This window comes from Podarcis filfolensis (assembly GCF_964270895.1).
Source record: "Podarcis filfolensis genome assembly, contig: HAP1_SCAFFOLD_167, whole genome shotgun sequence".
In the NCBI taxonomy this organism is placed as follows: Eukaryota; Metazoa; Chordata; class Lepidosauria; order Squamata; family Lacertidae; genus Podarcis; species Podarcis filfolensis.
Genome location: NW_028149413.1, coordinates 36,913 through 63,421, shown reverse-complemented (window position 1 = coordinate 63,421; position 26,509 = coordinate 36,913). Strand labels below are relative to the sequence as shown.

The 26,509-nt window shown below is 49.4% G+C and overlaps 2 protein-coding genes across 7 annotated transcripts; both read right to left on the bottom strand.

Annotated features, from left to right (window-relative positions):
- Positions 1-1,029: 1,029 nt before the first annotated feature.
- Positions 1,030-7,766, bottom strand: LOC310755093 (zinc finger protein 213-like). 4 transcript variants are annotated; one of them, XM_083631778.1, is made up of 4 exons: positions 7,037-7,755; positions 6,747-6,840; positions 6,385-6,467; positions 1,030-1,287 (listed from the first exon to the last, which is right to left on the bottom strand). In XM_083631778.1, the coding sequence occupies exons 1-4, from the start codon at positions 7,544-7,546 to the stop codon at positions 1,042-1,044; spliced, it is 933 nt and encodes a 310-aa protein (XP_083487904.1). In that variant the 5' UTR covers positions 7,547-7,755; the 3' UTR covers positions 1,030-1,041. The 4 variants fall into 4 exon arrangements, with proteins under 4 accessions (XP_083487904.1, XP_083487905.1, XP_083487902.1 ...); XM_083631779.1 differs by having other exon boundaries at positions 6,759-6,840; positions 7,037-7,754; XM_083631776.1 differs by lacking the exon at positions 1,030-1,287 and having other exon boundaries at positions 5,949-6,467; positions 7,037-7,766.
- A 6,347-nt stretch (positions 7,767-14,113) lies between these two features.
- On the bottom strand, positions 14,114-23,270 carry LOC310755092 (uncharacterized protein). Of its 3 annotated transcripts, none has more exons than XR_014544152.1 (7): positions 23,145-23,270; positions 21,447-21,939; positions 21,163-21,244; positions 20,795-20,877; positions 19,723-19,849; positions 15,243-16,910; positions 14,114-15,159 (listed from the first exon to the last, which is right to left on the bottom strand). XR_014544152.1 is itself a non-coding variant. In XM_083631774.1 (7 exons), exons 2-7 carry the CDS (start codon positions 21,846-21,848, stop codon positions 14,964-14,966), a joined length of 2,394 nt encoding a protein of 797 aa, XP_083487900.1. In that variant the 5' UTR covers positions 21,849-21,939; positions 23,145-23,270; the 3' UTR covers positions 14,114-14,963. The 3 variants fall into 3 exon arrangements, 2 of the variants coding, with proteins under 2 accessions (XP_083487900.1, XP_083487901.1); XM_083631774.1 differs by having other exon boundaries at positions 14,114-15,139; positions 15,387-16,910; XM_083631775.1 differs by having other exon boundaries at positions 14,918-16,910.
- Positions 23,271-26,509: the final 3,239 nt, after the last annotated feature.

Sequence of the window (26,509 nt, the reverse complement as noted above, 5' to 3'; positions counted from 1 at the left end):
CCGCTGCTAACTCTCCTCTCCCCAGGCCCGCTTCTTCTCTGGCTGGCAGCACCTGAGCTTCGCTGCCAGTCGTCTCTTTGGTCAACCCAAGACTGACAGGAGCAAAAACAAAAACCTGAAGCTACTCAGCTTCCCTAACAATTCTGAAGCTGACATTTAAGTGTTAGTTTCTGTTTCCCTCACTGAGCAGCAGCTGCGAGTCATGGGACTATGTTTCCATTCCACAGTCAAGTTACTGTTGGGTTCCCACGGGAAAGGGAGACTGGATGTGACGTTCACTGGTTTCCTGTTTCTTTGTTCTGTCGTTTCGTTAAGAGTTGCTCTCTGCTTCTCACAGAGACAAGATGTATATTTGTATGCTCTCAGCATAGTTCAGGAATAAAGCTTTTCGCAAAGGAGCACCATACCTGCTTCATCCTTTCGTTTGCGGACTCTGGGATTTTACTCTGCTGGGCTCAAGGCAAGATGAGCCATATCAGCTCAAGGGCCAGAGCTGAACAATAAAAACTAACATTAAGATGGCCTCTGAAGTTCAGACCAGCCCAATCTGTTGGGATGCGTCCAAGGAAAACAGGGGCATTTGGCAGGCCCCCAGCTGGCTACAGCACACCGGCTGGTAACCGGGCAAACTCCGGTCCTCGGAACAGCATCAAACAGCGACCCGCAGCTTCAGAACTCTTCAGAAGCTGGAGCACAGTCTAATCAGCAGAGTAATTAACTCTTCACGACAGAAGGGTGGACACAGGCATATGTAAAGCATATTTACAAGCAGTTTATTCAGCATAGATCAAGACAAAGAAAAACATGTCTGCTCTCCTTCATGTCTAAGAGCAGGAAGCATGAGGCAAAAGCTATACACAAACGGAAGTTCCCAGCAAGCTGTGCTGGAATGTAAACAGACATGTGACATACAATAGCTCCACACATCTGTTTAGGTGGAACGGAACAGCAATATCCTAACACAATCATGGTAGAAAAAGGAATAATTTGAGGAAGATTGTTCAAAGAAAAAACTGTAATTTACTGTTTATTGTGGAGGTGTTAGGTTTCCAGGTGATATAGGGGCCAGGGTTGAGCTCCGTGAAAATATATGAGGTTGGTCCCATAGAGGTATGTTTTGAATTTCCAGGCAGCTATAATGTTCCCACAGGGAGCCTTACCAAGAGAGGCCACGATCCCACGATTCTCCTCCATGACGTCCTTATGCAGAGCTCTCTGGTCAGGATCCAGCAACGCCCACTCCTCATCCGTGAAACGAACAGCAATATCTTCAAAGCACACTGGACCCTAAAAGAAAAAGGGAAATGTCCTCCTCTGAGACAGCAGAAATATGATCTACTCCACAATGCTCTGTTGTTTCCTTCCTGTAAATTGCGGTGTTGTTTCAATAGGATTGCTTTGCTGCACATTTTAATTATGGATGCTTATTTTAATCTGCATTTTAATTATGGGTATTCGTTTTTGTGCAAATAAGTTGTACTCCACCTTGTGTTATTCAAGTCATTCTGCCTAGGCAAGCATTCCAGTTTCCCCAATGGAAGGATCCACTTTCTCCTCTCCTCCTGGGCTGTTCTGGGGAGTTCCCTCCCAATGCCCTAGAGCCAAATTTGAGGGATTCATGGAGGAATGGGGAGGGGGAGGAATGGGAGGCAGGCCCCATTTTGCAGCCGATGGGGCTGGTTAGGTGAATCCAGGCCACTATTTGTTCTCATTTGTCCACTGCTTAGAAACTTGCAGGGCAGCAGCTGAAGAAAAAGGGTTTTCTTGTGTGTGTTTCTTGTGGCTGATTAGCTGCTCTCCCTGTGCAAAGGTCAGAGGGGGCAGGGCTTCTGTTGAGGTAGGTGATTAGCTGTGGGAGGAGCTTATCAGAGTTTGCAGTTTGATCCATCTTTTAGATTTAGGGGAGCTAGTCTCAAACGTTTGTTGGGGGAGACCTAGGTTTTTTGGGGGGGATTTATTTGTCCTGTCTTCACGCTTTTTATGATGGAGGACCACTGTAGTCACCCCCAACGACACGTTCTCAAGATGGAGGGTGAGGGAACAGCTGCAGTCGCCTGTGGTTCCTGCGCAATGTTTGCCATCTTGCCAAAGGTTGCAGGCAGCTTTACCTGCAGCAATTGCATGTTGATTGCCCTCTTAAAAGACAAAGTCCAGCAACTGGAGGAACGTGTAGCTATGCTCCAAAGAATTAGAGAGCTGGAGCTCTTATTGGAAGCAACAGAGCACACCGTCTCCACCAAGGAGGAGACAGGGGACTCCCCTGAGAAGGAGGCTAGTTCACCAACACAGGAGCCAGATATATGGAGAAACGTGACTCAGAGAAGTAGGAGGCCCAGGGTTCGCTCTGATTGTTTAGAAATACGCAATCGCTTTGAGGTCCTTTCCCCTAGCATGGAAGACGAAGAGCAGACTCCATTTGAGGATCTCTCCCTCATTACAGTCAATCAGGTATATGAAGACGAGCAGCAAAGGCAGTCCTCAGGGAATGTCCAGGCGCCCTTGGAACGGACAGCTCACGGAAGAACCCCTACCAGACCTAAGAGGAGGCATGTAGTGGTGATAGGGGATTCCCTACTGAGGGGAACAGAAGCAGTGATCTGTGGGCCTGACAAGATGTCTCGGGAAGTGTGCTGTCTCCCCGGGGCTAAGATCCAAGATGTTAACTGAACGACTGCAAGGAATCATAAAACCCACTGACAAATACCCCTTCCTCTTGGTTCATGTGGAAACCAATGACACTGCAAGCAATAGCCTCCAGAAGATGAAAAGAGACTACGAGGTTCTGGGCAGGAAATTGAAGCAATTAAATGCACAAATTGTCATCTCATCTGTCCTCCCAGTTGAATGACGTGGCCCAGGGAGAGAGGGGGAAATAGTGGAAGTGAACAACTGGCTTCGCAAATGGTATAAACAGGAACGGTTTGGATTCTTAGATCACGGAATGCAGTTTCTTGAAGATGGACTTCTGGCAAGCGATGGGCTGCACCTCACAACGGTTGGGAGGAATGTTTTTGCCAAAAATCTCAGAAACCTCATCAGGAGGGCTTTAAACTGACTAATGTGGGGGAGGGAGACAGTGCTCCTGAAGGTAGGAGTCTATCAATTGATGAAGATGATCATCCAAATGTCATACACCGAATGGAGCAAATAGCACGCAGACCTAGTGGTGGGAGGAAAAAATCCTTAAATAAGAGACACGGGGGAATGATTAATGGACTTCAATGTCTGTACAGTAATGCGCAGACTGTACAGTAATGAAGAGATCCAAGATTTAGAACCTCAAAGCCAAAGTGAGAGCATTTGGGTCAAAATTAAGGGAGAGAAGAATAACACTGACCTCATTGTGGGAGTTTACTATAGATCCCCAAGCCAAACGGAGGACATAGATGATGCCTTCCTGGAACAGATGGCCAAGCATGCAAAAGGAAGGGAGATAGTAGTAATGGGGACTTCAATTACCCGGTTATTTGTTGGATGTCAAACTCAGCCAAGAGCATAAGGTCAAACAGATTCCTCACTGGCCTTGCAGACAACTTCATTGTCCAGAAAGTGGGAGAAGCAACAAGAGGAACAGCCATTTTAGATCTGGTCCTAACCCATGTTGATGACCTGGTTAGTGGGGTAGAAGTGGAAGGATCATTAGGCGCGAGTGATCATGCTCTTCTGAAGTTTACTATACAGCGGAAAGGAGCAGCCAAGCATACTAGGACTCAATTTCTCGACTTTAAGAAAGCCGACTTCATAAAACTTAGGGAAGTGCTGGGTGAGATCCCATGGACAGTAATACTAAAAGGAAAGGGAGTTCATGATGGCTGGGAGTTTGTTAAGAGGGAGATAGTAAAAGCACAACTTCAGGCAATACCAAGGAGACGGAAACATGGAAGGTGCCTAAAGAAGCCAGGGTGGCTATCTAAAGAACTTTTAACTGAGTTAAGATTAAAAAAGGATGTGTACAAAAAATGGAAAAGGGGGGAAACCACCAAAGAGGAATTCAAACAAATAGCCAGCATGTGTAGACACAAAGTCAGAAAAGCTAAAACACAGAATGAACTCAGGCTTGCTAGAGAGGTTAAAAGCAACAAAAAAGGCTTTTATGGGTATGTTTGTAGCAAAAGGAAGAACAAAGAAACAGTGGGTTCACTCAGAGGAGAAGATGGTGAAATGCAAACAGGGGACACAGAAAGGGCTGAACTCCTCAATGCCTTCTTTGCCTCAGTCTTCTCCGATAAAGAAAACAATGCCCGACCTGAAGAATTTGGAGCAAAGGATTCAGCAAAGGAAACACAGCCCAGAATAACTAAGGAGATAGTACGAGAATACTTGGCTAGTTTAGATGTATTCAAGTCTCCAGGGCCAGATGAACTGCATCCAAGAGTATTAAGAGAACCGGCAGATGTGATCTCAGAACCACTGGCAGTCATCTTTGAGAATTCCTGGAGAACAGGCGAAGTCCTGGCAGACTGGAGGAGGGCAAATGTTGTCCCTATTTTCAAAAAGGGGAAAAGAGAGGACCCAAATAATTACCGCCCAGTCAGTCTGACATCAATACCAGGGAAGATTCTGGAGCAGATCATTAAGCAAACAGTCTGTGAGCACCTAGAAAGGAATGCTGTGATCACCAATAGTCAGCATGGATTTCTGAAAAATAAGTCATGTCAGACGAACCTGATCTCGTTTTTTGACAGAATTACAAGCCTGGTAGATGAAGGGAACGCAGTGGATGTAGCCTACCTTGATTTCAGCAAGGCATTTGACAAGGTGCCCCATGATATTCTTGTAAAGAAGCTGGTAAAATGCGGTCTTGACTATGCTACCACTCAGTGGATTTGTAACTGGCTGGCTGACCGAACCCAAAGGGTGCTCATCAATGGTTCCTCTTCATCCTGGAGAAGAGTGACTAGTGGGGTGCCACAGGGTTCTGTCTTGGGCCCGGTCTTATTCAACATCTTTATCAACGACTTGGATGATGGACTCAAGGGCATCCTGATCAAATTTGCAGATGACACCAAACTGGGAGGGGTGGCTAACACCCCAGAGGACAGAATCACACTTCAAAACGACCTTGACAGATTAGAGAACTGGGCCAAAACAAACAAGATGAATTTTAACAGGGAGAAATGTAAAGTATTGCACTTGGGCAAAAAAAATGAGAGGCACAAATACAAGATGGGTGACACCTGGCTTGAGAGCACTACATGTGAAAAGGATCAAGGAGTCTTGGTTGACCACAAACTAGACATGAGCCAACAGTGTGACGCGGCAGCTAAAAAAGCCAATGCAATTCTGGGCTGCATCAATAGGATATAGCATCTAGATCAAGGGAAGTAATAGTGCCACTGTATTCTGCTCTGGTCAGACCTCACCTGGAGTACTGTGTCCAGTTCTGGGCAGCACAGTTCAAGAAGGACACTGACAAACTGGAACGTGTCCAGAGGAGGGCAACCAAAATGGTCAAAGGCCTGGAAACGATGCCTTATGAGGAACGGCTAAGGGAGCTGGGCATGTTTAGCCTGGAGAAGAGGAGGTTAAGGGATGATATGATAGCCATGTTCAAATATATAAAAGGATGTCACATAGAGGAGGGAGAAAGGTTGTTTTCTGCTGCTCCAGAGAAGCGGACACGGAGCAATGGATCCAAACTACAAGAAAGAAGATTCCACCTAAACATTAGGAAGAACTTCCTGACAGTAAGAGCTGTTCGACAGTGGAATTTGCTGCCAAGAAGTGTGGTGGAGTCTCCTTCTTTGGAGGTCTTTAAGCAAAGGCTTGACAACCATATGTCAGGAGTGCTCTGATGGTGTTTCCTGCTTGGCAGGGGGTTGGACTCGATGGCCCTTGTGGTCTCTTCCAACTCTATGGTTCTATGATTCTCTGATTCTCTGATTCAATTTTTGCATTCAGTTATCAATCTGGAAATAAAATAAGCCTCTTTTGGATGGGCATCTGTCTTGGATGATCTAGCAGATTCCTGCATTGCAGGGGGTCTCCTGGCTCTGAGAGACAAGCAGGGAGGGTGGCTTCTGGCAGAAGGAGAGGGAGCCACCGGTGGTTCCTCCTTCTCCTGACTCACCTCTGCCTCTCGACCTTCCTCTCCCACTCGCCTCCTTCCTCTTCTGCCTCTGATTCTGCACTGCATTCTGCCACAGAGTCTCCCAGCTCACTAAGCCCTGTTTCCCCTTCAGCTTTTGACACCTCCTCTTCCCAGGCTTCTCCCTCTTCTCCCTCTGACCGCTCATCCTTCCTCCACCTCCACTCCTTCGGCTCTGAGCCGTCTTCCCTTCCTGGTTCCCTGGCTGCTTCCTCCCACCATTCCTCTGTGCCCAACCAGTCCATGACATTGCTCCATCCCTCGGCCTCTGTCCCCACAAGGCAGCTTCCCCTGACCTGATCTGGTTCCACAGCCGCTGCTTCCCTTTTGCCCCCATGAAAAGGCGGATCAGGAGGTCTTGCCGGCATCCTTCTGCCACCTGCAAGAGAAAAAAGGTAAGCAGGACGCCAGGAGTGCCTGCTTCTCTGACAGGTGAAACAGGGCATCTCTAACTACAGATGGGCCTTTGAGAAAGACTTACCTACTGAGAGTATTTGGAGGTTTGTGCCCATTTCATATGTTGTTGTTTTTTGTGTGCAGAAATACATCTCCCCTCCTCTGGACCCTTGTTCCCAACTGTCTCCCCCCAAAACAAGATGAAAAGAACCCTCAGATGAGTTGGGAAACCAACAGAATGAGACCAAAAGGAGAAAACCACCTTCCTCCTTACCCAGCGGCCTCACTCTGGTGTCCAACGGAGGCCTCTCTGCCTCACAGGAATCCAGGTCCATTTCTGCAAAGAGATCCTTTCCCTGAGAAAGAAACAAGGATTCAAAACAGAGAATGGTGAGAAATACTAGAAAGAGAATGACAAAGACTTGAAGGGTGTGAGATCTCATTCCATGGATGTTTTCCCAGAAAAAGGATGGGCCATCAGCAGACCATTATGGGATGTTCTCTGTCCTGTTTGGAGCCCCTTGGGAGTATCCAGAGGAAAGTCTCTCTCACCTGCTTTCTCTCCTCTGCCTGACTCAGGAGGAAACCTTCGGCCAGGGCTATCGCCTGGGAACTGGTCTCCGCTCCACAGTCCCTCACCCAGCTCTCCATTTCCAGGGGAAGGACAGCCAGGAACTGCTCCAAGATCACCAGGTCCAGCATCTCAGCTTTCGTGTGCCTTTCCGGCTTCAGCCACTGATGGTCAAGGTGGTAGAGTCGGCTGCAAACCTCTTGGGGTCCTTTGGCCTCCTGGCAGCAGAACTGCCTCACCTGCTGGCTCTGCACCTCTGAGCGGAGGGTGTCCTCCTCACCATGGATCTTCTGCACAGAGTTTTTCCAGAATCCCCCACTGCTCCCAGTTTGGATGGCATGGCCTCTTCCTGCTTTAGGGCCAGATGAGTCTTGCTCATCCATCTGTGCTCTCAGGAAGCCTCTGAGAGATCGGAAGGAACCCTTTGGTCTTCTGCCAAGTTCTGTCCGTCTAAATGAGAAGCTGCAGCAAATCCAACAAAGCAAATACATTGTTCTGTTACAGAATCTGTAGGACGGGTGGGGGAAATGGGCTGGACTTCACCGCATCTCAGACCATGAGCTTTCTTTTTGAAAAGAAAAGGAGGAAGAGGAGAAGAAATAAGTCTCTAGCCTTCTCACAATGCAGAATGTGGAGGCAACTGAAGGGATTTCTGTGAGATTAATCACCTTGGTTTCTGCTGCCTCCCAGTCAATTCATGAAGTCAGAACCGAATGACAAAGGAGTCATTTGTATCTCATGATAAATGGATGCTTGGCTCTAGTGGGGGTCTTCATCCAGGGGTCCTCAGGAGTTGCTCCCCACCCCCACCCCCACTCCCCTGCTTCTGTCTCTTTTTCTTGCACTTGGACTCTCTGCCCCTCTCAAGACAGACTCCTGCCCCTCTCCAGACAGACTCCTGGGGTGGGGTCCCTTTTTCTTTGCTCTGAGGGCCAGGTATGTATCTGGAAAACCCCAGAGAGCCAAGTGGATGGGGCCAAATACGTCTCACTTGAAATTCAGGCAGGCAATTTATTATTATTATTCTGTTAGCCAGCTTAACACACACACAGCCATTGATGCCAAGGTCCCTGGAGGCTCAGTGAGTAGCAGCGCCCATTTCCGGCTGGTTTTCCAGCAACAATCCCTTTGGGACAGAGAGGATGAGGTCCTGGGATGCCAGGCTCTGGGTGCGAGGGGATGGCTGCCGTGGCCTCCGTGGGGAGCTGCCCTGGGAGACACTGGGAAACTGGTCCGCAATGCAGCAGCCAGACTCTGGGCTGGGATCCCTCTCTTTATTCCTGGCCTTTCTCTCCCACCTTTCCTTCCTTCCTTCCTCCCCGTGGTTTTTTTTGGGGGGGGGCTAGTGTCCACCTCCTCCTCCAGCTTTGGAAAACCATTTGCACATGTTTCCTCTGTGGTGCAATGACGCTGAGCGATGTCACACAGAGTCAAAGTCCCAGGGACTTCTTTGTTTTAAAAAGGGAGATTTCGTGGGAGTCAGGGATCCTCTGATCTGCAGGAGGGAGAGCGTGGCAGACCTGGCCCCTCCCTGATCAGGCCCCCCAGGCACCCTCTCCTGCTGCAGCCCTGGGACCCCCCCCCCCCCGTCTCCCCACTGCACCCTCTGGTGGGAGAGAGAGGAGACTCACCAGATCCCAGGAGGGGGCAGCGAGGCAGCCCTTGCAGGAGAGACACCAAAGCAAGGAAAGGACTGGGGAGGGAGGGGCCTTGGCTCTGGAGGACCTGCCCCCTCTTGCTTCCTGTCCTCTCTAGGAAGGCAGCTCAGTTCCCTTTAACCCTTGCAAAGCCGAGTCCTCCCTCGCTCAGCCCTGTCTCGCTTTGCAGATCCTCAGATTCTTATTATTTCTTATGGATTTAGGGGGCAGCTGCCCCCCTGGCTTCACCAATGCCCAGATATCCTTTTGGGGGTGAGGCTCTTGGCTGGACTCTGAGCATCTCCCTCCCTTGGCCAGAAACCAGAGGAAGAGCTTGCAGGGAAAAGGGCTTTGCAGGAGGCAAGGAAGCTCCTCCTAGAATTCAGGAGTGGAGAGATAGGAGGGGATCCCAGGGTCATCTAGTCCAACCCCAGCAATGATGCAGGAATCTCAGCTAAAGCATCCATGGCAGATGGCCGTCCGATCTGTGCCCAACTGCTCTTAGATGACCCTCAAGGCAGCGGGTCCTGAGTTCTAGCCCTGCATAAACAATCGCACTGGCTGCCAAGGAGGAATCCAGCGAAGTTCAAAATAAATAAATCCTATTCTCATCATAAATGAGTAATACCTTCTTATGCATGCTTTTTATACTAATATACAAAAGTATGCCATTTCCCTTTCCAGAAATGGATGGTTGTTGTTATTATGTTTAGGGAAGCTTTTAATATTTGTTGGACTATTGTATTTTAATATTTTGTTGGAAGTCGCCCAGAGTGGCTGGGGAACCCAGCCAGATGGGTGGGGTATAAATTATTATTATTATTATTATTATTATTATTATTATTATTATTATCATCATCATTATTGATCAGGTGAGTGTTCTCCTTTCAAAAGAGGCAGGTGGAATCTCCACGGTTGCTAATAGCATAATGTTGAAAGTGCAGGGAAATATGGGGAGCCCTAGTGCATCTGCTTGGCATGCAGAATGTCCCAGGGTCAACCCCTGACATCTCCTGCAAGGGCTGGACAAAATCCCTGCCTGAAACTCTGGGGAGCTGCTGCCAGTCAGTGTAGGTCAGGGGTCCTCAAACTATGTCCCACGGGCCAAATCCAGCCCTCCAGGGTCGTGAATCTGGCCTGCATGACCATTTCAGAACCCGCCAAGTGTCCGAGGCTGAAAGCATCTTGCCGCCTGCTCAGTCAGTCCCTGAGAGGTAAACGCCACTAGTGTTGTGGCAGCTCTACCAATGAAAGGCCAGGGAGTTTCGCCCGGGGACAGGGAAATGTTGTCTTTTGGCTTGAAGAGGGAAGTTCAGATTGGTGGAGGAAGGCAGACCTGGGTCGATTTGGTTTCGTTACTTAGAGGTTTACTTTAAAGGTGGGAGAAGGAATTTAATCCTATTTCTGTAAGTGGCACAGGGGTCTTTTCACTCATGTGGTTTACATGCTCTGAAAGTTGGGATCCATTTTGTTATTTCAATTTTAAAAGGGTGGAGTGGAACCGGATATTGACCATCTTGTTAGCCTGGGGCATTGGTCAGCAACCTTTTTAAGCCGTGAGTCAGTCCACCGTCCCTCAGACCATGTGGGGGGGGTCAGACTATTTTTTTGGGGGGGGTGAACCAATTCCTATACCCCACAAATAACCCAGACAGAGGGCCTTCTTGGTAGTGGCGCCCGTCCTGTGGAACGCCCTCCCATCAGATGTCAAAGAGATAAATAATTACCTGACATTCAGAAGACATCTTAAGGGAAGTTTTTAATATGTAACGCTGTACTGTTTTTAACACTGATTGGGAGCCGCCCAGAGTGGCTGGGGAAACTCAGCCAGATGGGCGGGGTATAAATAATAAATTATTATTATTATTATTATTATTATTATTATTATTATTATTATTATTATTATTTTAAATAAAAGGACACATTCTACTCATGTAAAAACATGCTGATTCCCAAATCATCTGCAGGCCAGATTGAGAAGACGATTGGGCCACATCCCGTCCCCAGGCCTTAGTTTGCTTACCCCTGGCCTGGGGAGCCACATTCTGGTTGAAGGAGGCCAGGATTGGCCCCCAAGGCTTGGGATGTCCCTCCTCCCCTGCAGTAGGACTTGAAATCCAGGAGAAAACTCTTGGAATAGCCTTGTCAAGTGCTCAGGGACGGACTCACCTGTCCCCATGTCCTTCTCTTTGCAGATGTGCTACAGTTGCACATCTCTCCCCCAGAGGTGAGTATTGGAGAGAAACAGAGCAGGGACTCAGACTTGCCCTCCTTGCCCCCCACTCTGCACTCTCGGATGTGGAGAAGCCCTCCCTTCGTGAGCAACTGACAGACTGACTTTTCCCTTTCAGCTGCTGGATGAAGATCAGCTGCTGGAGGAAGATCCAGCCTCTCCTGAGCTGCAGAGGGTCAGGGTTACAGAGGCCTCAGGGCAGATAAAAGCCGGCCAGCCCCAGTCCCAAGTTGCGGGAGCAACATTGTTGGTTGCTAGTTCCTGCCTGAGCTCCTGACCCGCCCAGGCTCCCTGCTTGCAAGCCTGTTCCTGACTTCACCCAACTCCCTGCCCTGCACCCAGCTTCAGCTACTACGGACTGCTTCCACGTTGCACCTTTGACCACGGACCGGACTTGGACCTAGCCTCTCGGGTAACCCACGGGACCAGCACAGTTTGCTCCCACCACACCCGCACTCCCCCTTCGTTGGGGTGCGTTCGGGAGGAACCAGAAGCCATGGCTGACCAGGCGGCTGCGCTGGTGGCATTGACTCAGGAAAACCAGGTCTTGACCCACACCGTTCAGCAGCTAAGCAATGCAGTTACAGCGCTTCAGCAGCGTTTGGACGCCTTATCAGCTCCTGGTGCCGACGCCCCAGCTTCTGGCAAGTACCCAGTGGCCCTGCCAGAGAAATTCGATGGGTCCCCGGCCAGCTTTCCCATGTTTCTTGCCCAGGCCAAGCTGTATATTCAGGGGCGAGCCCGGAATTTCCCCGATGACCGCACCAAGGTGCACTTCCTGATCAGCTTGCTGAAGGACCGGGCGGCCAAGTGGGCATTGCCGCTGCTCCGCCAACTCTCCCTTGCTGACAGACTATACAGCATTTTGCAACCATCTGGAAACCGCGTTTGTCAACCCTCAGAAGGGGAGTCAAGCCAATCGGGCGATTCGGCGGTTGAAACAGGACAATTCCACAGTGGCCGCCTACGCCACAGAATTTCAACTGTTGGCACAGGACTTGTCCTGGAATGACTCCACCCTTCAGGACCAGTACCTCGAGGGGCTGTAGGATGAGATACTGGACCAGCTGGCCATGATGCATCACCCCGCCACGCTGGACACCCTCATTCAACGGAGCCTGCAGATAGACAATCGGTTGGAGGACCATCACCAGGCTCAGAGCCGCCAGCACTCCCGGCTCCAGTCCTTCCCAGCAGTTCCACGGCCACAGCCAAGTCACTGGAGGAGCCAATGCAGCTTGGGGCAGTGCGGCCTCACCTCTCCCCCTCAGAGAAGACTTGGCGTCTGGAGGGAAACCTGTGTCTCTACTGCGGCGGGAGTGGACACTATGCCCAATCCTGTCCTGAGAAAACGCCGGCCACAGGGAAATGGCCAACCCCAGTAGCCGATGGCCCAGGCTACCTGCGGTCCCAAACATCGCATGATGGGTCCTCACCGGTGGAATTGCAACACCTCATAGTTCTGGTGCGTCTATATCCCCCTGGTGGGCCCTGGATTCTCACCCACACTCTGGTAGATTCAGGGGCAACCCGCTCCTATATGGACTCTGCCTTCGCCGCCCATCATCAGGTGCCACTCCAGGACAAGCCAGAACCGGTACAGGTGGAGGCAATTGACGGACGGCTCCTGCGCTCGGGGACCGTTACTCAGGAGACTCAGCCCTTGGTCCTGTGTCACCAGCAGCACCGGGAGGTGCACACCTTGGACATTGCCACCATGCCCCAGTTTCCCCTGGTGCTCGGGATGGACTGGCTGGAGTCTCACAATGTTCAGATCGACTGGGTCAATCAGACTGTGCGCTTCCCAAACCCGTATCCCCATGCTCGGTCTGAGATGCTAGTGGCCGCCCCCACGGGGGAAGCTGCGTCAACGCTCCCCGCTGTTTACCAGGACTACCAAGAAGTGTTTGAGGAACAGGGGGCAGATCAGCTGCCGCCTCATTGGTCTTTTGACTGCGGCATAGACCTCCAGCCCAGAGAGACCCTGCCTGTGAGCCGCCTGTACTGTCTTACGGAGCCAGAGCGCTAAGCCTTGTAGGACTTCCGTCGCAAGAACCTGGAGTGCGGGTTCATTTGGCCCTCTACCTCGCCCACCGCCGCTTCAGTACTCTTCATTAAGAAGTGTGGGGAGCTTTGTCCCTGCCATGGATAAGATTACCATCCCAGACCGGTATCCCTTGCCCCTTATTGCAGAGTTGCTGGAGCGGGTGCAAGGGGCGCAGATGTTCACCAATCTGCACCTTCTGGGAGCCTACAATTTGATTAGGATCCGAGCCGGGGATGAGTGGAAGACAGCATTTGGGACACGGTATGGGCAGTTCGAATACCTGGTAATGCCTTTCGGGTTGTGCAATGCGCCTGCCGTGTTCCAACGGTACATCAACCACATGTTCCAGGTCTTGCTATACAAGTACGTGGTGGTGTACTTAGATGACATTTTGATTTACTCCCACGACCCAACTTGCCACGAGGGTCATGTCTGGTCCATGTTGCATCAAGGTGGCCTTTGAGGTCTGGGGCCATCATCTTGAGGGGGCAAGACACCTGGTGGAAGTGAGAATCGACCACCAGAACCTGGAGTACCTCCAGACTGGGTCGACCACTTGGCATTGGAGGAGTTCGCTTACAACAACGCGGTGAACGCCTCCACCCAGCAGACCCTGTTCCAGGCCACTTACGGTTACCATCCGCGTTTGTTCCTGGACGTGCTGCCAGCATCTGCTGACAGATTGGCTCCAGGAGCTCCAGTCTCAGCACCAACTATTGATGGAGCAACTGCACCAGGCCAATGATGCGTACAAGGCCCAGGCCGACCGCCGCCACCAAGTGGGACCAGAACTCCACATCGGCGAGCCATGGGGCTATATAAATTCTAATTGGACTCCGTTGGAATTGGGCAAGTGTATCCAGGCTGCAATTAGCTTTTTGGTCCCTTAGGAACAACTGAGCAACTTCCCTAGCATGCAAAACCAGAGCCTCTAATAAAAAAAAATCCCATAGAAAGGCCAAGGCAAAGACATCTCTCTCAAGAAATGTCCAAACCTGTGCCACTACAAGGTGACATGGTCAATATGAAAGCCAGGGATTCACCAGGGATTGTTACTGCTGTGATATGATGGAGGTGTGAGACCAGACGAGAGCTAGTTTGACACCTGGGAACACAAAAAAAAGGCAGAAACAAAACAAACTGCATTTTTCACTCATTATTTGACCTTCTCGCTAAGTGTAAAGCATAGGCCACTATTGAGAATGTTTCTTCCAAACTGCAAGTATGCCACAAGTAATTTAGAACAAAATGCAACGTGTTATTTTTTTATGTGATATCCTATGTCCAGCTATGTGCACTGCTACACTTGCAAATAGCCTTAAGAGGCCTGACATGCAAGTCTCTTAAGATTTACAAGAAGGCATATACCGTATTTTTTGCCCTATAGGATGCACTTTTTCCCCTCCAAAAATGAAGGGGAAATGTGGGTGCGTCCTATGGGGCGAATACAGGGTTTCGCTGAAGCCTGGAGAGTGAGAGGCTCTCGCTCTCCAGGCTTCAGGAATCTCTGCGCAAACCTCTGGAGCCCAGCGCCTCCAAAGGGTCGCGCAGAACTGCCTGCCCTCCCGGGCTCTGTGCAGCTCTGCGCATCCCTCCGGAGCCCGGCGCCAAGCCGCGCCGGCCTCTGGAGGGTCGCGCAGAGCTGCCTGCATTAGGAAGCCTCAGTGCGCCCGGGCTTCGCACAGCTGTCCGCAAGCCTGGGGAGACCGGCGCAGCTCCCTAGGCTTGCGGATAGCAGGATCTTCTGGGGGCTGGGGTCAGGGGAAGCTCGAGCTTCCACCGCACCAGCCCCGTGCCTGGGGGGGAAATAATTTTTTTTCTTTATTCCCCCCCCCCAAAAAAAACTACATGCATCCTATAGGACGGTGCGTCCTATGGGGCGAAAAATACGGTAAATGTACCAAGCAAACACATATATTTTATGGGGGGGGCAAAGACCCCTAGGAATTTAAGAGTGGCTGTATTCCCTACACCCACAAGTCTCAGAATACTTAGAACATAACATAAAAACACAAAACATCACGTGTTAAAATAGCATTAGATGTCAATAAGAAAAAGGCCTGGTTAAAAAGGTGTGGATTTGCCTGGCTCCTAAAGCTGTATAATGGTTTTTCCGACCTTTGTATGGATTCTTTGATGGGAAGTGAGTTTAGAGCTAACAGTGAAGCTCTTTCCACATTCCATACACTGATAAGGTTTCTCCCCTGTATGAATTATTTGATGGGAAGTGAGATCGGAGCTCTGACTGAAGCTCTTTTCACATTCTACACACTGATAGGGTTTCTCCCCTGTATGAATTCTTTGATGGGAAGTGAGATGGGAGCTTTGACTGAAGCTCTTTCAACATTCCACACACTGATAGGGTTTCTCCCCTGTATGAATTCTTTGATGGGAAGTGAGATGGGCACTCTGACTGAAGCTCTTTCCACATTCCACACACTGATAGGGTTTCTCCCCTGTATGAATTCTTTGATGGGAAGTGAGATGGGAGCTTTGACTGAAGCTCTTTCCACATTCGACACACTGATAGGGTTTCTCCCCTGTATGAATTCTTTGATGGGAAGTGAGATGGGATCTTTGACTGAAGCTCTTTCCACATTCCACACACTGATAGGGTTTCTCCCCTGTATGAATTCTTTGATGGGAAGTGAGATGGGAGCTATCAGTGAAGCTCTTTCCACATTCAAAGCACTGATAGGGTTTCTCCTCTGTATGATTTCTGTGATGGGAAGTGAGAGAGAAGCTACATGTGAAGCTCTTTCCACATTCCACACACTGATAGGGTTTCTCCCCTGTATGAATTCTTTGATGGGAAGTGAGACTGTGGCTGTGAGTGAAGCTCTTTCCACATTCCACACACTGATAGGGTTTCTCCCCTGTATGAATTCTTTGATGGGAAGTAAGATCGGAGTTTCTAATGAAGCTTTTTCCACATTCCGCACACTGATAGGGTTTCTCCCCTGTATGAATTCTTTGATGAGAAGTGAGAGAGGAGCTATCAGTGAAGCTCTTTCCACATTCTACGCACGGATAGGGTTTCTCCCCTGTATGAATTCTTCGATGGGAAGTGAGAGTGGAGATCTTACTGAAGCTCTTTCCACATTCCACACACTGATAGGGTTTCTCTCCTTTATGAATTCTTTGATGAGAAGTGAGAGAGGAGCTCTGACTGAAGCTCTTTCCACATTCTACGCACGGATAGGGTTTCTCCCCTGTATGAATTCTTTGATGGGAAGTGAGATGGGAGCTATGAGTGAAGCTCTTTCCACATTCCACACACTGATAGGGTTTCTCCCCTGTATGAATTCTTTGATGGGAAGTGAGATTGGAGCTCCGACTGAAGCTCTTTCCACATTCCATACACTGATAGGGTTTCTCCCCTGTATGAATTCTTTGATGGTTAGTGAGAGTGGAGCTCCGACCGAAGCTCTTTCCACATTCCACACACTGATAGGGTTTCTCCCCTATATGAATTCTTTGATGAGAAATGAGATCGGAGCTCTTTCTGAAGCTCTTTCCACATTCCACACACTGATAGGGTTTCTCCACTGTATGAATTCTTTGATGGGAAGTGAGAGAGGAGCTACATGTGAAGCTCTTTCCACATTCCACACACTGATAGGGTTTCTCCGCTGTATGAATTCTTTGATGGGAAGTGAGAGAGGAGCTATGAGTTAAGCTCTTTCCACATTCCACACACTGATAGGGTTTCTCTCCTGTATGAATTCTTTGACGGGAAGTGAGAGAGGAGCTATGAGTGAAGCTCTTTCCACATCCCATGCACTGATAGAGTTTCTTTCCAATGAGATTTTGTTGATGGGAAGTGGAATTGGAGCTCTGACTGCAGCTTTCTCCACACTCCAAATTTTTTAGTGGCTTCTCCTCTCTGGGGATTTTTTCGTGGTCACCTTTGTTCTCGATTTCCAATTCATCACAATCTGCATTGGGGACAAAAAGGGATTAGAGCCTCAGGAGCAAATGGAGAAGAACTGAAGGGAGTTGCGTGTGTGTTCATTACCTGTGTTGTTTGTTTAATATGAGATTCGGATGAGTTGTTGAATGTTGCTTTGTTTATATAAAGCAGTGGTCAAAATTGTGAAAGACTTTTGGAAAAAAGTGTATTTCAGAGTTTTGATGGCTTATAACACTGCTTCATTTGGAGTAATGTCATAAAATTATATATCAATGGAAAGATAATTCGATCAAAAATGCAATCAAGAATGCAATCCAACAAAGTTTGTTCAATTACCCGTATTCTATCAAACGTTATAGCCAAATAACCTGAAAAAGGAAGCACAACTTGCTTTGGTTGACTTTTGTCAGTGTGCTATGTGATTGCTATCAAGTTTGTTGGTTTTTTGTGTTCTTTCATTTAGTGAGGGTGTAAGACATAATAAAATTATAGAAATAGCACAAGGAGTTGACTGGTCCCCAGAAAGTGAGTAAGATTGTACTATTAAGTGAAGAAGGCTACAGATATGGAGAAATTAGAAGAGAGATTGGGGAAAACTTAACCGAAGTTGGCCTTTCTATATTTTTGAAGAGGTATAAGTAGACTCAGGGACGCGGGTGGCGCTATGGCTAAAAGCCTCAGCGCCTAGGGCTTGCCGATCGAAAGGTTGACGGTTTGAATCCCCGCGGCGGGGTGGGCTCCCGTTGTTCGGTCCCAGCGCTTACCAACCTAGCAGTTCGAAAGCACTCCCGGGTACAAGTAGATAAATAGGGACCGATTACTAGCGGGAAGGTAAACGGCGTTTCCGTGTGCGGCTCTGGCTCGCCAGAGCAGCGATGTCACACTGGCCACGTGACCCGGAAGTGTCTCCGGACAGCGCTGCCCCCCGGCCTCTTGAGTGAGATGGGCGCACAACCCTAGAGTCTGTCAAGACTGGCCCTCCTTTTTATAAGGAGACTCAGTCACTACAAAAGTGACGATGGACGAGTGGAGAGACTGTGCCTACATGACAGAAGAAAATCATCTGGGTGTATACAAGATGACATGGCGCAATGAAATGGGAAGTTGAATGCAAGGACTGGTCTAAATGTTAGAATTCTAAGAAAAAGCCATTGTTATCTCTCCTGCAAAGGTTGAAAAGATGAAACCCATGTTAACTGGACAGTGGAACAATGGGGCGGTGTTATTTGGAGCGATGAAACCCAAATCTCCTTGCTTGGTAGTGATGGCATGAAATACCTGAGGAGAAGAATCAGAGAAGATTTACATCCTACTTGCATTACACTAACCGTGAAACACCCATACAGTGTGATGATCTGGGGTTGTATCGCAGCAAAAGGTGTGGGCAGAATTTGCATCATTAATGGGAATATAAATGCGGAAAAATGCATAAACGAAATACGTGAACCCAAACTGAAGTGTTCCGCAGGTGATCTTTTCCCAGATACAGAAGCATTTATATATTTTCAACAGGATTCAGCTCTATGTCGTGTTGGTGCTGTGTGCAAAAGGTGCTTTCAAGATAACGATATTTCACTGCTGGAATGGCCTGGGAATAGCCCAAACTTTAAACCAATCAGAAATCTTTGGAGCCGACTAAAGAAACTTGTTATTCAGAAGCAACCCAGCAATAAAGCCCAATTAATAGAGGCCAGAATTCAGTCTTGGTTTCCCATTATTACAGCTGCAGAACTAAAGACTTGGTTCACTTCAAGGGAAGGCGTTGTAAGGCCGTAATTAAAGCTAAAGGTTACCAATGGTTACCAAAGGTTTCACGTTTTTTCTTTATGACTGCTGTTCTAATAAATACTCCTTCATAAAATTCATTGCATTACATTCTTCATTAAATTATCTTTCCATTGCTATATAAATTTATGGTATTACTCCACTCAAAAGTGGTGTTATGAGCCATCAAACCTCAGAAATACACTTTTCACAAAAGCTTTCCACAATTTTGGCCACTAGGAGAAGTTGTTCATTTTAAAGTTAATGTTCTTTTATATGGAATCAGATTATTATTATTTATGTTTCATTTTTATATGTGTGTTGGAAGCTGCCCAGAGTGGCTGGGAGAATGCAGCCAGATGGGCAGGGTATAAACAAAAATTATTTTTATTACTACAGTGGTACCTTGATTTAAGAACAGTCCTCTTCCAGAAAAGATTAAGTTTGTAAACCGAGGTACCACTGTATCATCATCATCATCATCATCATCATCATCATCATCATCATCACCACTGCTACTTCTACCTGAAATTCAATAAGTCTAGCTCTTCTCTGGGATGAATTTTGTTTGGCCCAGTCATGGCATCCCCTCCATCTCCAATGTCAGTCGTCTCTTTGGTCAACCCAAGACTGACAGGAGCAAAAACAAAAGCAGAAAACCTGAAGCTACTTATCTTTCCTAACAATTCTGAAGCTGACATTTAAGATGGCCTGGGCAGTTGAAAGCAGCCCAATCGTGGTAGAAAAAGGAATAATTTGAGGAAAATTGTTCAAAGAAAAAACTGTAAGTTACTCTTTATTGTGGGGGTGTTAGGTTCCCATGTGTTGTAGGGGGCGCTGTTGAGCTCTGTGAAAATATATGACGTTCGTCACATAGAGCAGTGTTCCCCAACCTTGGGCCTCCAGCTGTTTTTGGACTACAACTCCCATCATCCCTCACTAGCAAGACCAGTGGTCAAGGATGATGGGAATTGTAGTCCAAAAACAGCTGGAGGCCCAAGGTTGGGGAACACTGACATAGAGGTATTTTTTAAATTTCCAGGCAGATAGGACGATCCCACAGGGAGCCTTACCAAGAGAGGCCACGATCCCACGATTCTCCTCCATGACGTCCTTATGCAGAGCTCTCTGGTCAGGATCCAGCAACGCCCACTCCTCATCCGTGAAACGAACAGCAATATCTTCAAAGCACACTGGACCCTAAAAGAAAAAGGGAAATGTCCTCCTCTGAGACAGCAGAAATATGATCTACTCCACAATGCTATGTTGTTTCCTTCCTGTAAATTCCGTTGTTGTTTCAATAGGATTGCTTTGCTGCACATTTTATTTATGGATGCTTATTTTAATCTGCATTTTAATTATGGGTATTCGTTTTTGTGCAAATAGGTGGTACCCCACCTTGTGTTATTCAAGTCATTCTGCCTAGGCAAGCATTCCAGTTTCCCCAATGGAAGGATCCACTTTCTCCTCTCCTCCTGGGCTGTTCTGGGGAGTTCCCTCCCAATGCCCTAGAGCCAAATTCAAGTGATTCATGGAGGAATGGGGAGGGGGAGGAATGGAAGGCAGGCCCCATTTTGCAGCCGATGGGGCTGGTTAGGGGAATCCAGGCCACTATTTGTTCTCATTTGTCCACTGCTTAGAAACCAATTTTTGCATTCAGTTATCAATCTGGAAATAAAATAAGCCTATTTTGAATGGCCATCTGTCTTGGATGATCTAGCAGAGATTCCTGCATTGCAGGGGGTCTCCTGGTTCTGAGAGACAAGCAGGGAGGATGGCTTCTGGCAAAAGGAGAGGGAGCCACCGGTGGCTCCTCCTTCTCCTGACTCACCTCTGCCTCTCAACCTTCCTCTCCCACTTGCCTCCTTCCTCTTCTGCCTCTGATTCTGCACTGCATTCTGCCACAGAGTCTCCCAGCTCACTAAGCCCTGTTTCCCCTTCAGCTTCTGACACCTCCTCTTCCCAGGCTTCTCCCTCTTCTCCCTCTACCCGCTCATCCTTCCTCCACCTCCACTCCTTTGGCTCTGAGCTGTCTTCCCTTCCTGGTTCCCCGGCTGCTTCCTCCCACCACTCCTCTGTGCCCAACCAGTCCATGACATTGCTCCATCCCTCAGCCTCTGTCCCCACAAGGCAGGTTCCCCTGACCTGATCTGGTTCCACAGCCGCTGCTTCCCTTTTGCCCCCATGAAAAGGCGGATCAGGAGGTCTTGCCGGAATCCTTCTGCCACCTGCAAGAGAAAAAAGGTAAGCAGGACGCCAGGAGTGCCTGATTCTCTCACAGGTGAAACAGGGCATCTCTAACTACAGATGGGCCTTTGAGAAAGCCTTACCTGCGGAGAGCATTTGGATGTTTGTGCCCATTGCATATGTTTGTTTGTGCAGAAATACATCTCCCCTCCTCTGGACCCTTCTTCCGAACCGTCTCTCCCCAAAACAAGGTGAAAAGAACCCTCAGATGAATTGGAAAACCAACAGAAAGAGACCGAATGGAGAAAAGCCACCTTCCTCCTTACCCAGTGGCCTCTCTCTGGTGTCCAACGGAGGCCTCTCTGCCTCACAGGAATCCAGGTCCATTTCTGCAAAGAGATCCTTTCCCTGAGAAAGAAACAAGGATTCAAAACAGAGAATGGGGAGAAATGCTAGAAAGAGAATGACAAAGACAAAAACATTAAGGGTGAGAGATCTCATTCCATGGATGCCTTCCCAGAAAAAGGATGAGCCATCAGCAGACCATTATGGGATGTTCTCCGTCCTGTTTGGAGCCCCTTGGGAGTATCCAGAGGAAAGTCTCTCTCACCTGCTTTCTCTCCTCTGCCTGACTCAGGAGGAAACCTTCGGCCAGGGCTATCGCCTGGGAACTGGTCTCCGCTCCACAGTCCCTCACCCAGCTCTCCATCTCCAGGGGAAGGACAGCCAGGAACTGCTCCAAGATCACCAGGTCCAGCATCTCAGCTTTCGTGTGCCTTTCTGGCTTCAGCCACTGATGGTCAAGGTGGTGGAGTCGGCTGCAAACCTCTCGGGGTCCTTTGGCCTCCTGGCAGCAGAACTGCCTCAACTGCTGGCTCTGCACCTCTGAGCAGAGGGTGTCCTCCTCACCCAGGATCTTTTGCACAGAGTTTTCCCAGAATCCCCCACTGCTTCCAGTTTGGATGGCATGGCCTCTTCCTGCTTCAGGGCCAGCCGAGTCTTGCTCATCCATCTGTGCTCTCAGGAAGCCTCTGAGAGATCGGAAGGAACCCTTTGGTCTTCTGCCAAGTTCTGTCCGTCTTAATGAGAAGCTCTAGCAAATCCTACAAAGCAAATACATTGTTCTGTTACAAAATATGTAGGACGGGGGGGAAATGGTTCCCTGAGCAAGCATGATGCTCCTTGCTAGGAACAAGAGGAGGAGGAAGAGGAGAAGAAATAAGTCTCTAGCCTTCTAGCAATGCAGAATGTGGAGGCAACTGAAGGGATTTCTGTCAGATTAATCAACCTGGTTTCTCCATCCTTCCAGTCAATGCCTGAAGTCAGAAGTGACTGACAAGGGAGTCATTTGTATCTTGTGGAAAATGGATGCTTGGCTCTAGTGAGGGTCCTCACTCGGGGGTCCTCAGGAGTTGCTCCTCACCCCCACCCCCACCCCCACCCCACCTCCACTCCCTGCTTCTGTCTCCTTTTCTGCAATCTCTGCCGCTGTCCAGACAGATTCGTGGGGGTGAGATCTCTTTTTTTCTCTCTTCTGAGGGCCAGGAATGTATCTGGCCAGCCCCCAGAGGGCCAAGTGGGCGGGGCCAAAGACATCTCCCTTGATTTTTTGATTTTTTTGTTGTTCTGTTAGATAGCTTAACACAAACTGGTCCGCAATGCAGCAGCCAGACTATGGGCTGGGATCCCTCTCTTTATTCCTGGTCTCTCTTTCCTACTTTTCCTTCCTTCCTCCCCGCTGTTCTTTATTGGGGGGGGGGGGGCTAGTCCACCTCCTCCTCCAGCTTAGCAAAACCATTTGCACATGTTTCCTCTGTTGTGCAATGAGGCTGAGCGATGTCACACAGAGTCAAAGTCCCAGGGACTTCTTTGTTTTAAAAAGGGAGATTTCGTGGGAGTCAGGGATCCTCTGATCTGCAGGAAGGAGAGCGTGGCAGACCTGGCCCCTCCCTGGCAGGACCCTCTCCTCCCTGACTTGGGGTCCCCCCCTGCAGAAGCAGATCAAGCCCCCCAGGCCCCCTCCCCTGCTGCAGCCCTGGGACCCCCACCGTCTCCCCACTGCACCCTCTGGGGGGAGAGAGAGGAGACTCACCCATAGCTGGCAACCTTCCTTTTGTTTGTTTGTGGGAAATTCCCTTATTCCAGCGCCGTTTCCCGCTGCTTCCCGCTGATATTGTTAGATATCCCGTACACTGTCCCAAGGACAGGTGAGGCTGCTGATCCCTTATTTTCAAGGCTGCTGATCCCTTATTTTCGAGGCTGCTGATCCCTTATTTTCAAATCTGAAAGTTGACAGCTATGGACTCACCAGATCCCAGGAGGGGGCTGCGATTCGGCCCTTGCAGGAGAGACACCAAAGCAACACCCCCCCTTCCTTGCAGGAAAGGACTGGGGAGGGAGGGGCCTTGGCTCTGGAGGACCAGCCCCCCCTTGCTTCCTCTCTAGGAATGCAGCTCAGTTCCCTTTAACCCTTGCCAAGCCGAGTCCCTCCAGCTCAGCCATCTCTCCCTTGGCAGAACCTCAGATTCTTATTATTTCTTATGGATTTCGGGGGGCAGCTGCCCCCCTGGCTACGCCAATGCCCAGATATCCTTTTGGGGGGGAGGCTCTTGGCTGGACTCTGAGCATCTCCCTCCCTTGGCCGGAAACCAGAGGAAGAGCTTGCAGGGAAAAGGGCTTTGCAGGAGGCAAGGAAGCTCCTCCTAGAATTCAGGAGTGGAGAGATAGGAGGGGATCCCAGGGTCATCTAGTCCAACCCAAAGCAATGCAGGAATCTCCGCTAAAGCATCCATGGCAGATCGCCGTCCGATCTCTGCTCAGAAACCTCCAAGGAAGGAGAGTCCACCGCCTCCCAAGGGAGACCTTTCCCCTGCCCAACTGCTCTTAGATGTCCCTCAAGGCAGCGGGTCCTGAGTTCTAGCCCTGCTGAAACAATCACACTGGCTGCCAAGGAGGAACCCAGTGAAGTTCAAAATAAATAAATCCCATTCTCATCATAAATGAGTAATACTTTCTTATGCACGCTTATGCACGCAACAAAAGTATGCCATTTCCCTTTCCAGAAATGCTTAATTGCTAATTCAATGGACTGAAAATGGATGGTTGTTGTTATGATGTTTAGGGAAGCTTTGAATATTTGATGGACTATTATATTTTAATATTTTGTTGGAAGCTGCCCAGAGTGGCTGGGGAACCCAGCCAGATGGGTGGGGTATAAATTATTAATTATTATTATCACTATTACTATTGATCAGGTGAGTGTTCTCCTTTCAAAAGAGGCAGGTAGAATCTCCACGCTTGCTAATAGCATAATGTTGAAAGTGCAGGGAAATATGGGGAGCCCTAGAGCATCTGCTTGGCATGCAGAATGTCTCAGGGTCAACCCCTGGCATCTCCTGCAAGGGCTGGACAAAATCCCTGCCTGAAACTCTGGGGAGCTGCTGCCAGTCAGTGTAGACCAGGGGTCCTCAAACTGTGTTCCCTGGGCCAAATCCAGCCCACCAGGGTTGTGAATCTGGCCTGCAGTGTTAAGTTGTGGGTGAACATATCAGACGACACAGCGATTCTTCAAACAGCTCTTGTTTATTGTGATGGCCTGGGAATCCGATTCAGAGGCTGAACCGGAGGAATCCCATCCTGCACAGGAGTCCCCGCCTCCAGGGCCGGCTGAACTGGGGCAGAGCCTTGATTCTGAAGCGCCTGCACCTGTGCCGGATCCTCAGGAACAGGCACCAGGTGAATCCACTCTGGCTCCGGAAGTGGTTGAGGACTCAGTGCCTACAGGTGAGTCTCCCCCTGGGTCCAGTAACCCTTCAGCCTCTCCTGAACTGCAGAGGCTCAGGGCAGAGAGGCAAAGGGAACTGGTTTCTCCCAGGAGGAGTGCTCACCTTAAGGCCAGGAGAGGCGGGTCTCCTGGGGGCCGGGACCGCCCCTGGCCTCAGAGAAGATAAAGGCCAGTCAGCCCGGTCCCAGGTTGCGGGAGCAACGTCGTTGAAGAGCTGTTTCGGCCAGCACCCAGTCCGGTTCCCCCAGAGTTCCTGTCCTTGCCCGGCTCCTCGCTGTGTACCCCGCTTCGCCCGTGGAGGACCCTCGACTCAGGTCCTAGACCTCACCCCACGGTAACCTCCCCCCTGGACCAGCACATTTATTCAGAGGCCAGAACAGAACTGAACTGAAGGGCTCAGTCAGCCTGCTTATATAGAGCTCCAGTACAACGTTACTGTAGCAACTTTCAAAAACTATCCAATCACTGAACATCACTTTTGATCCTTCATTTGCATAACTATCTACAGTATCCCCCTGCTGGCCCAGGGTGAGAACTTCAGTACATAACACCCCTCCCCACCGAGATAAGGCGTTAGTTACAATCGTAATGCTTTCCTTATATACAGCACTACACGTAATGGTTCAATTAGGTGCAAAAGCATTATTGGTTACATTTCACTTACTTAGACCAACAGTGATACATGTCCCACAACATAGTCCTTTAAATAAGTTGGGCGCTTGGAAGCTCTGCCAGACCGCCGGGGACTGGTAGCCAAGTCCGGGGGGCCACCCAATTCTTGCTGAGGCTGTGGTGCGACCCTAGGTGGCATTGAGACCAAGTCCCCTAGATCCGCTGCTGTGGGTGGAACCTCTGCGAGTGGAGTTGGCGGAATGTCAGGCACGGCAGTGGTCTGAGCCTGTGGTAAGTCCGGCAGACCCTCTGAAGTGGGTAAGGTAATCGAGAGAGGGGTCCTGAACAGCTTGGTAGGTTTCCGGAGGAAACATCGGCTTTAGATCCATTTCAGTCCGGTTTCCGTCCTGGTTTTGGGACCGAGACAGCTCTGGTTGCCCTAACAGACGATCTCCGTAGAGAACTGGATCAAGGCGGGTCGGGGCTGCTGATTCTTTTAGATCTGTCAGCAGCCTTTGACATGGTCGATCATGATCTTCTGGACCACCGCCTCGCCGATGTGGGAATACAGGGCATAGCCCGTAACTGGCTGTGCTCTTTTATCTCTGGTCGGGGACAGAGGGTGGCGCTAGGAGGGAAATGTCATCGCGCCACTCCTTGGTGTGTGGAGTGCCGCAGGGCGCAATCCTCTCCCTGATGCTTTTTAACATCTTTATGCGCCCCCTTGCCCAGATTATCTGGAGCTTTGGGCTGGGCTGTCACCAATATGCTGATGACACTCAGCTCTATCTGCTGATGGATGGCCACACTGACTTGTCCCCGGACACACTGACCAGATGCTTGGAAGCTGTGGCTGACACAGCTGAGACGACTGACATTGGATAATAATAATAATAATTTATTATTTATACCCCGCCCATCTGGCTGAGTTTCCCCAGCCACTCTGGGCGGCTTCCATAGAAACCAAAAATACACTAAAATATCACACATTAAAAACTTCCCTGAACAGGGCTGCCTTAAGATGTCTTCTGAATGTCAGGTAATTGTTTATCTCTTTGACATCTGATGGGAGGGCGTTCCACAGGGCGGGCGCCACTACCAAGAAGGCCCTCTGTTTGGTTCCCTGTAGCCTCACTTCTCGCAATGAGGGAACCGCCAGAAGGCCCTCAGCGCTGGATCTCAGTGTCCGGGCTGAACGATGGGGGTGGAGATGCTCCTTCAGGTTTACTGGACCAAGGCTGTTTAGGGCTTTAAAGATCAGCACCAACACTTTGAAT

Bases quoted from the DNA above. Each gene is read 5' to 3' on its own strand.
- LOC310755093 (XM_083631776.1), bottom strand. From the start codon at position 7,546: ATGTATTTGCTTTGTTGGATTTGCTGCAGCTTCTCATTTAGACGGACA. The intron at 6,841-7,036 runs GTGAGAGAGACT...TTTCTTTCTCAG, and splicing joins AGGCAGAGGAGAGAAAGCAG to GGAAAGGATCTCTTTGCAGA. The intron at 6,468-6,746 runs GTGGTTTTCTCC...TTTCTCTTGCAG, and splicing joins GCCGCTGGGTAAGGAGGAAG to GTGGCAGAAGGATGCCGGCA.
- LOC310755092 (XM_083631774.1), bottom strand. From the start codon at position 21,848: ATGGATGAGCAAGACTCGGCTGGCCCTGAAGCAGGAAGAGGCCATGCC. The intron at 19,850-20,794 runs GTCAGGGGAACC...TTTTTCTTTTAG, and splicing joins CGGCTGTGGAACCAGATCAG to GGTCCAGTGTGCTTTGAAGA. The intron at 15,140-15,386 runs GTCAGAGTGCCC...ATGTGGAAAGAG, and splicing joins GGAATGTGGAAAGAGCTTCA to CTTCACTGTTAGCTCTAAAC.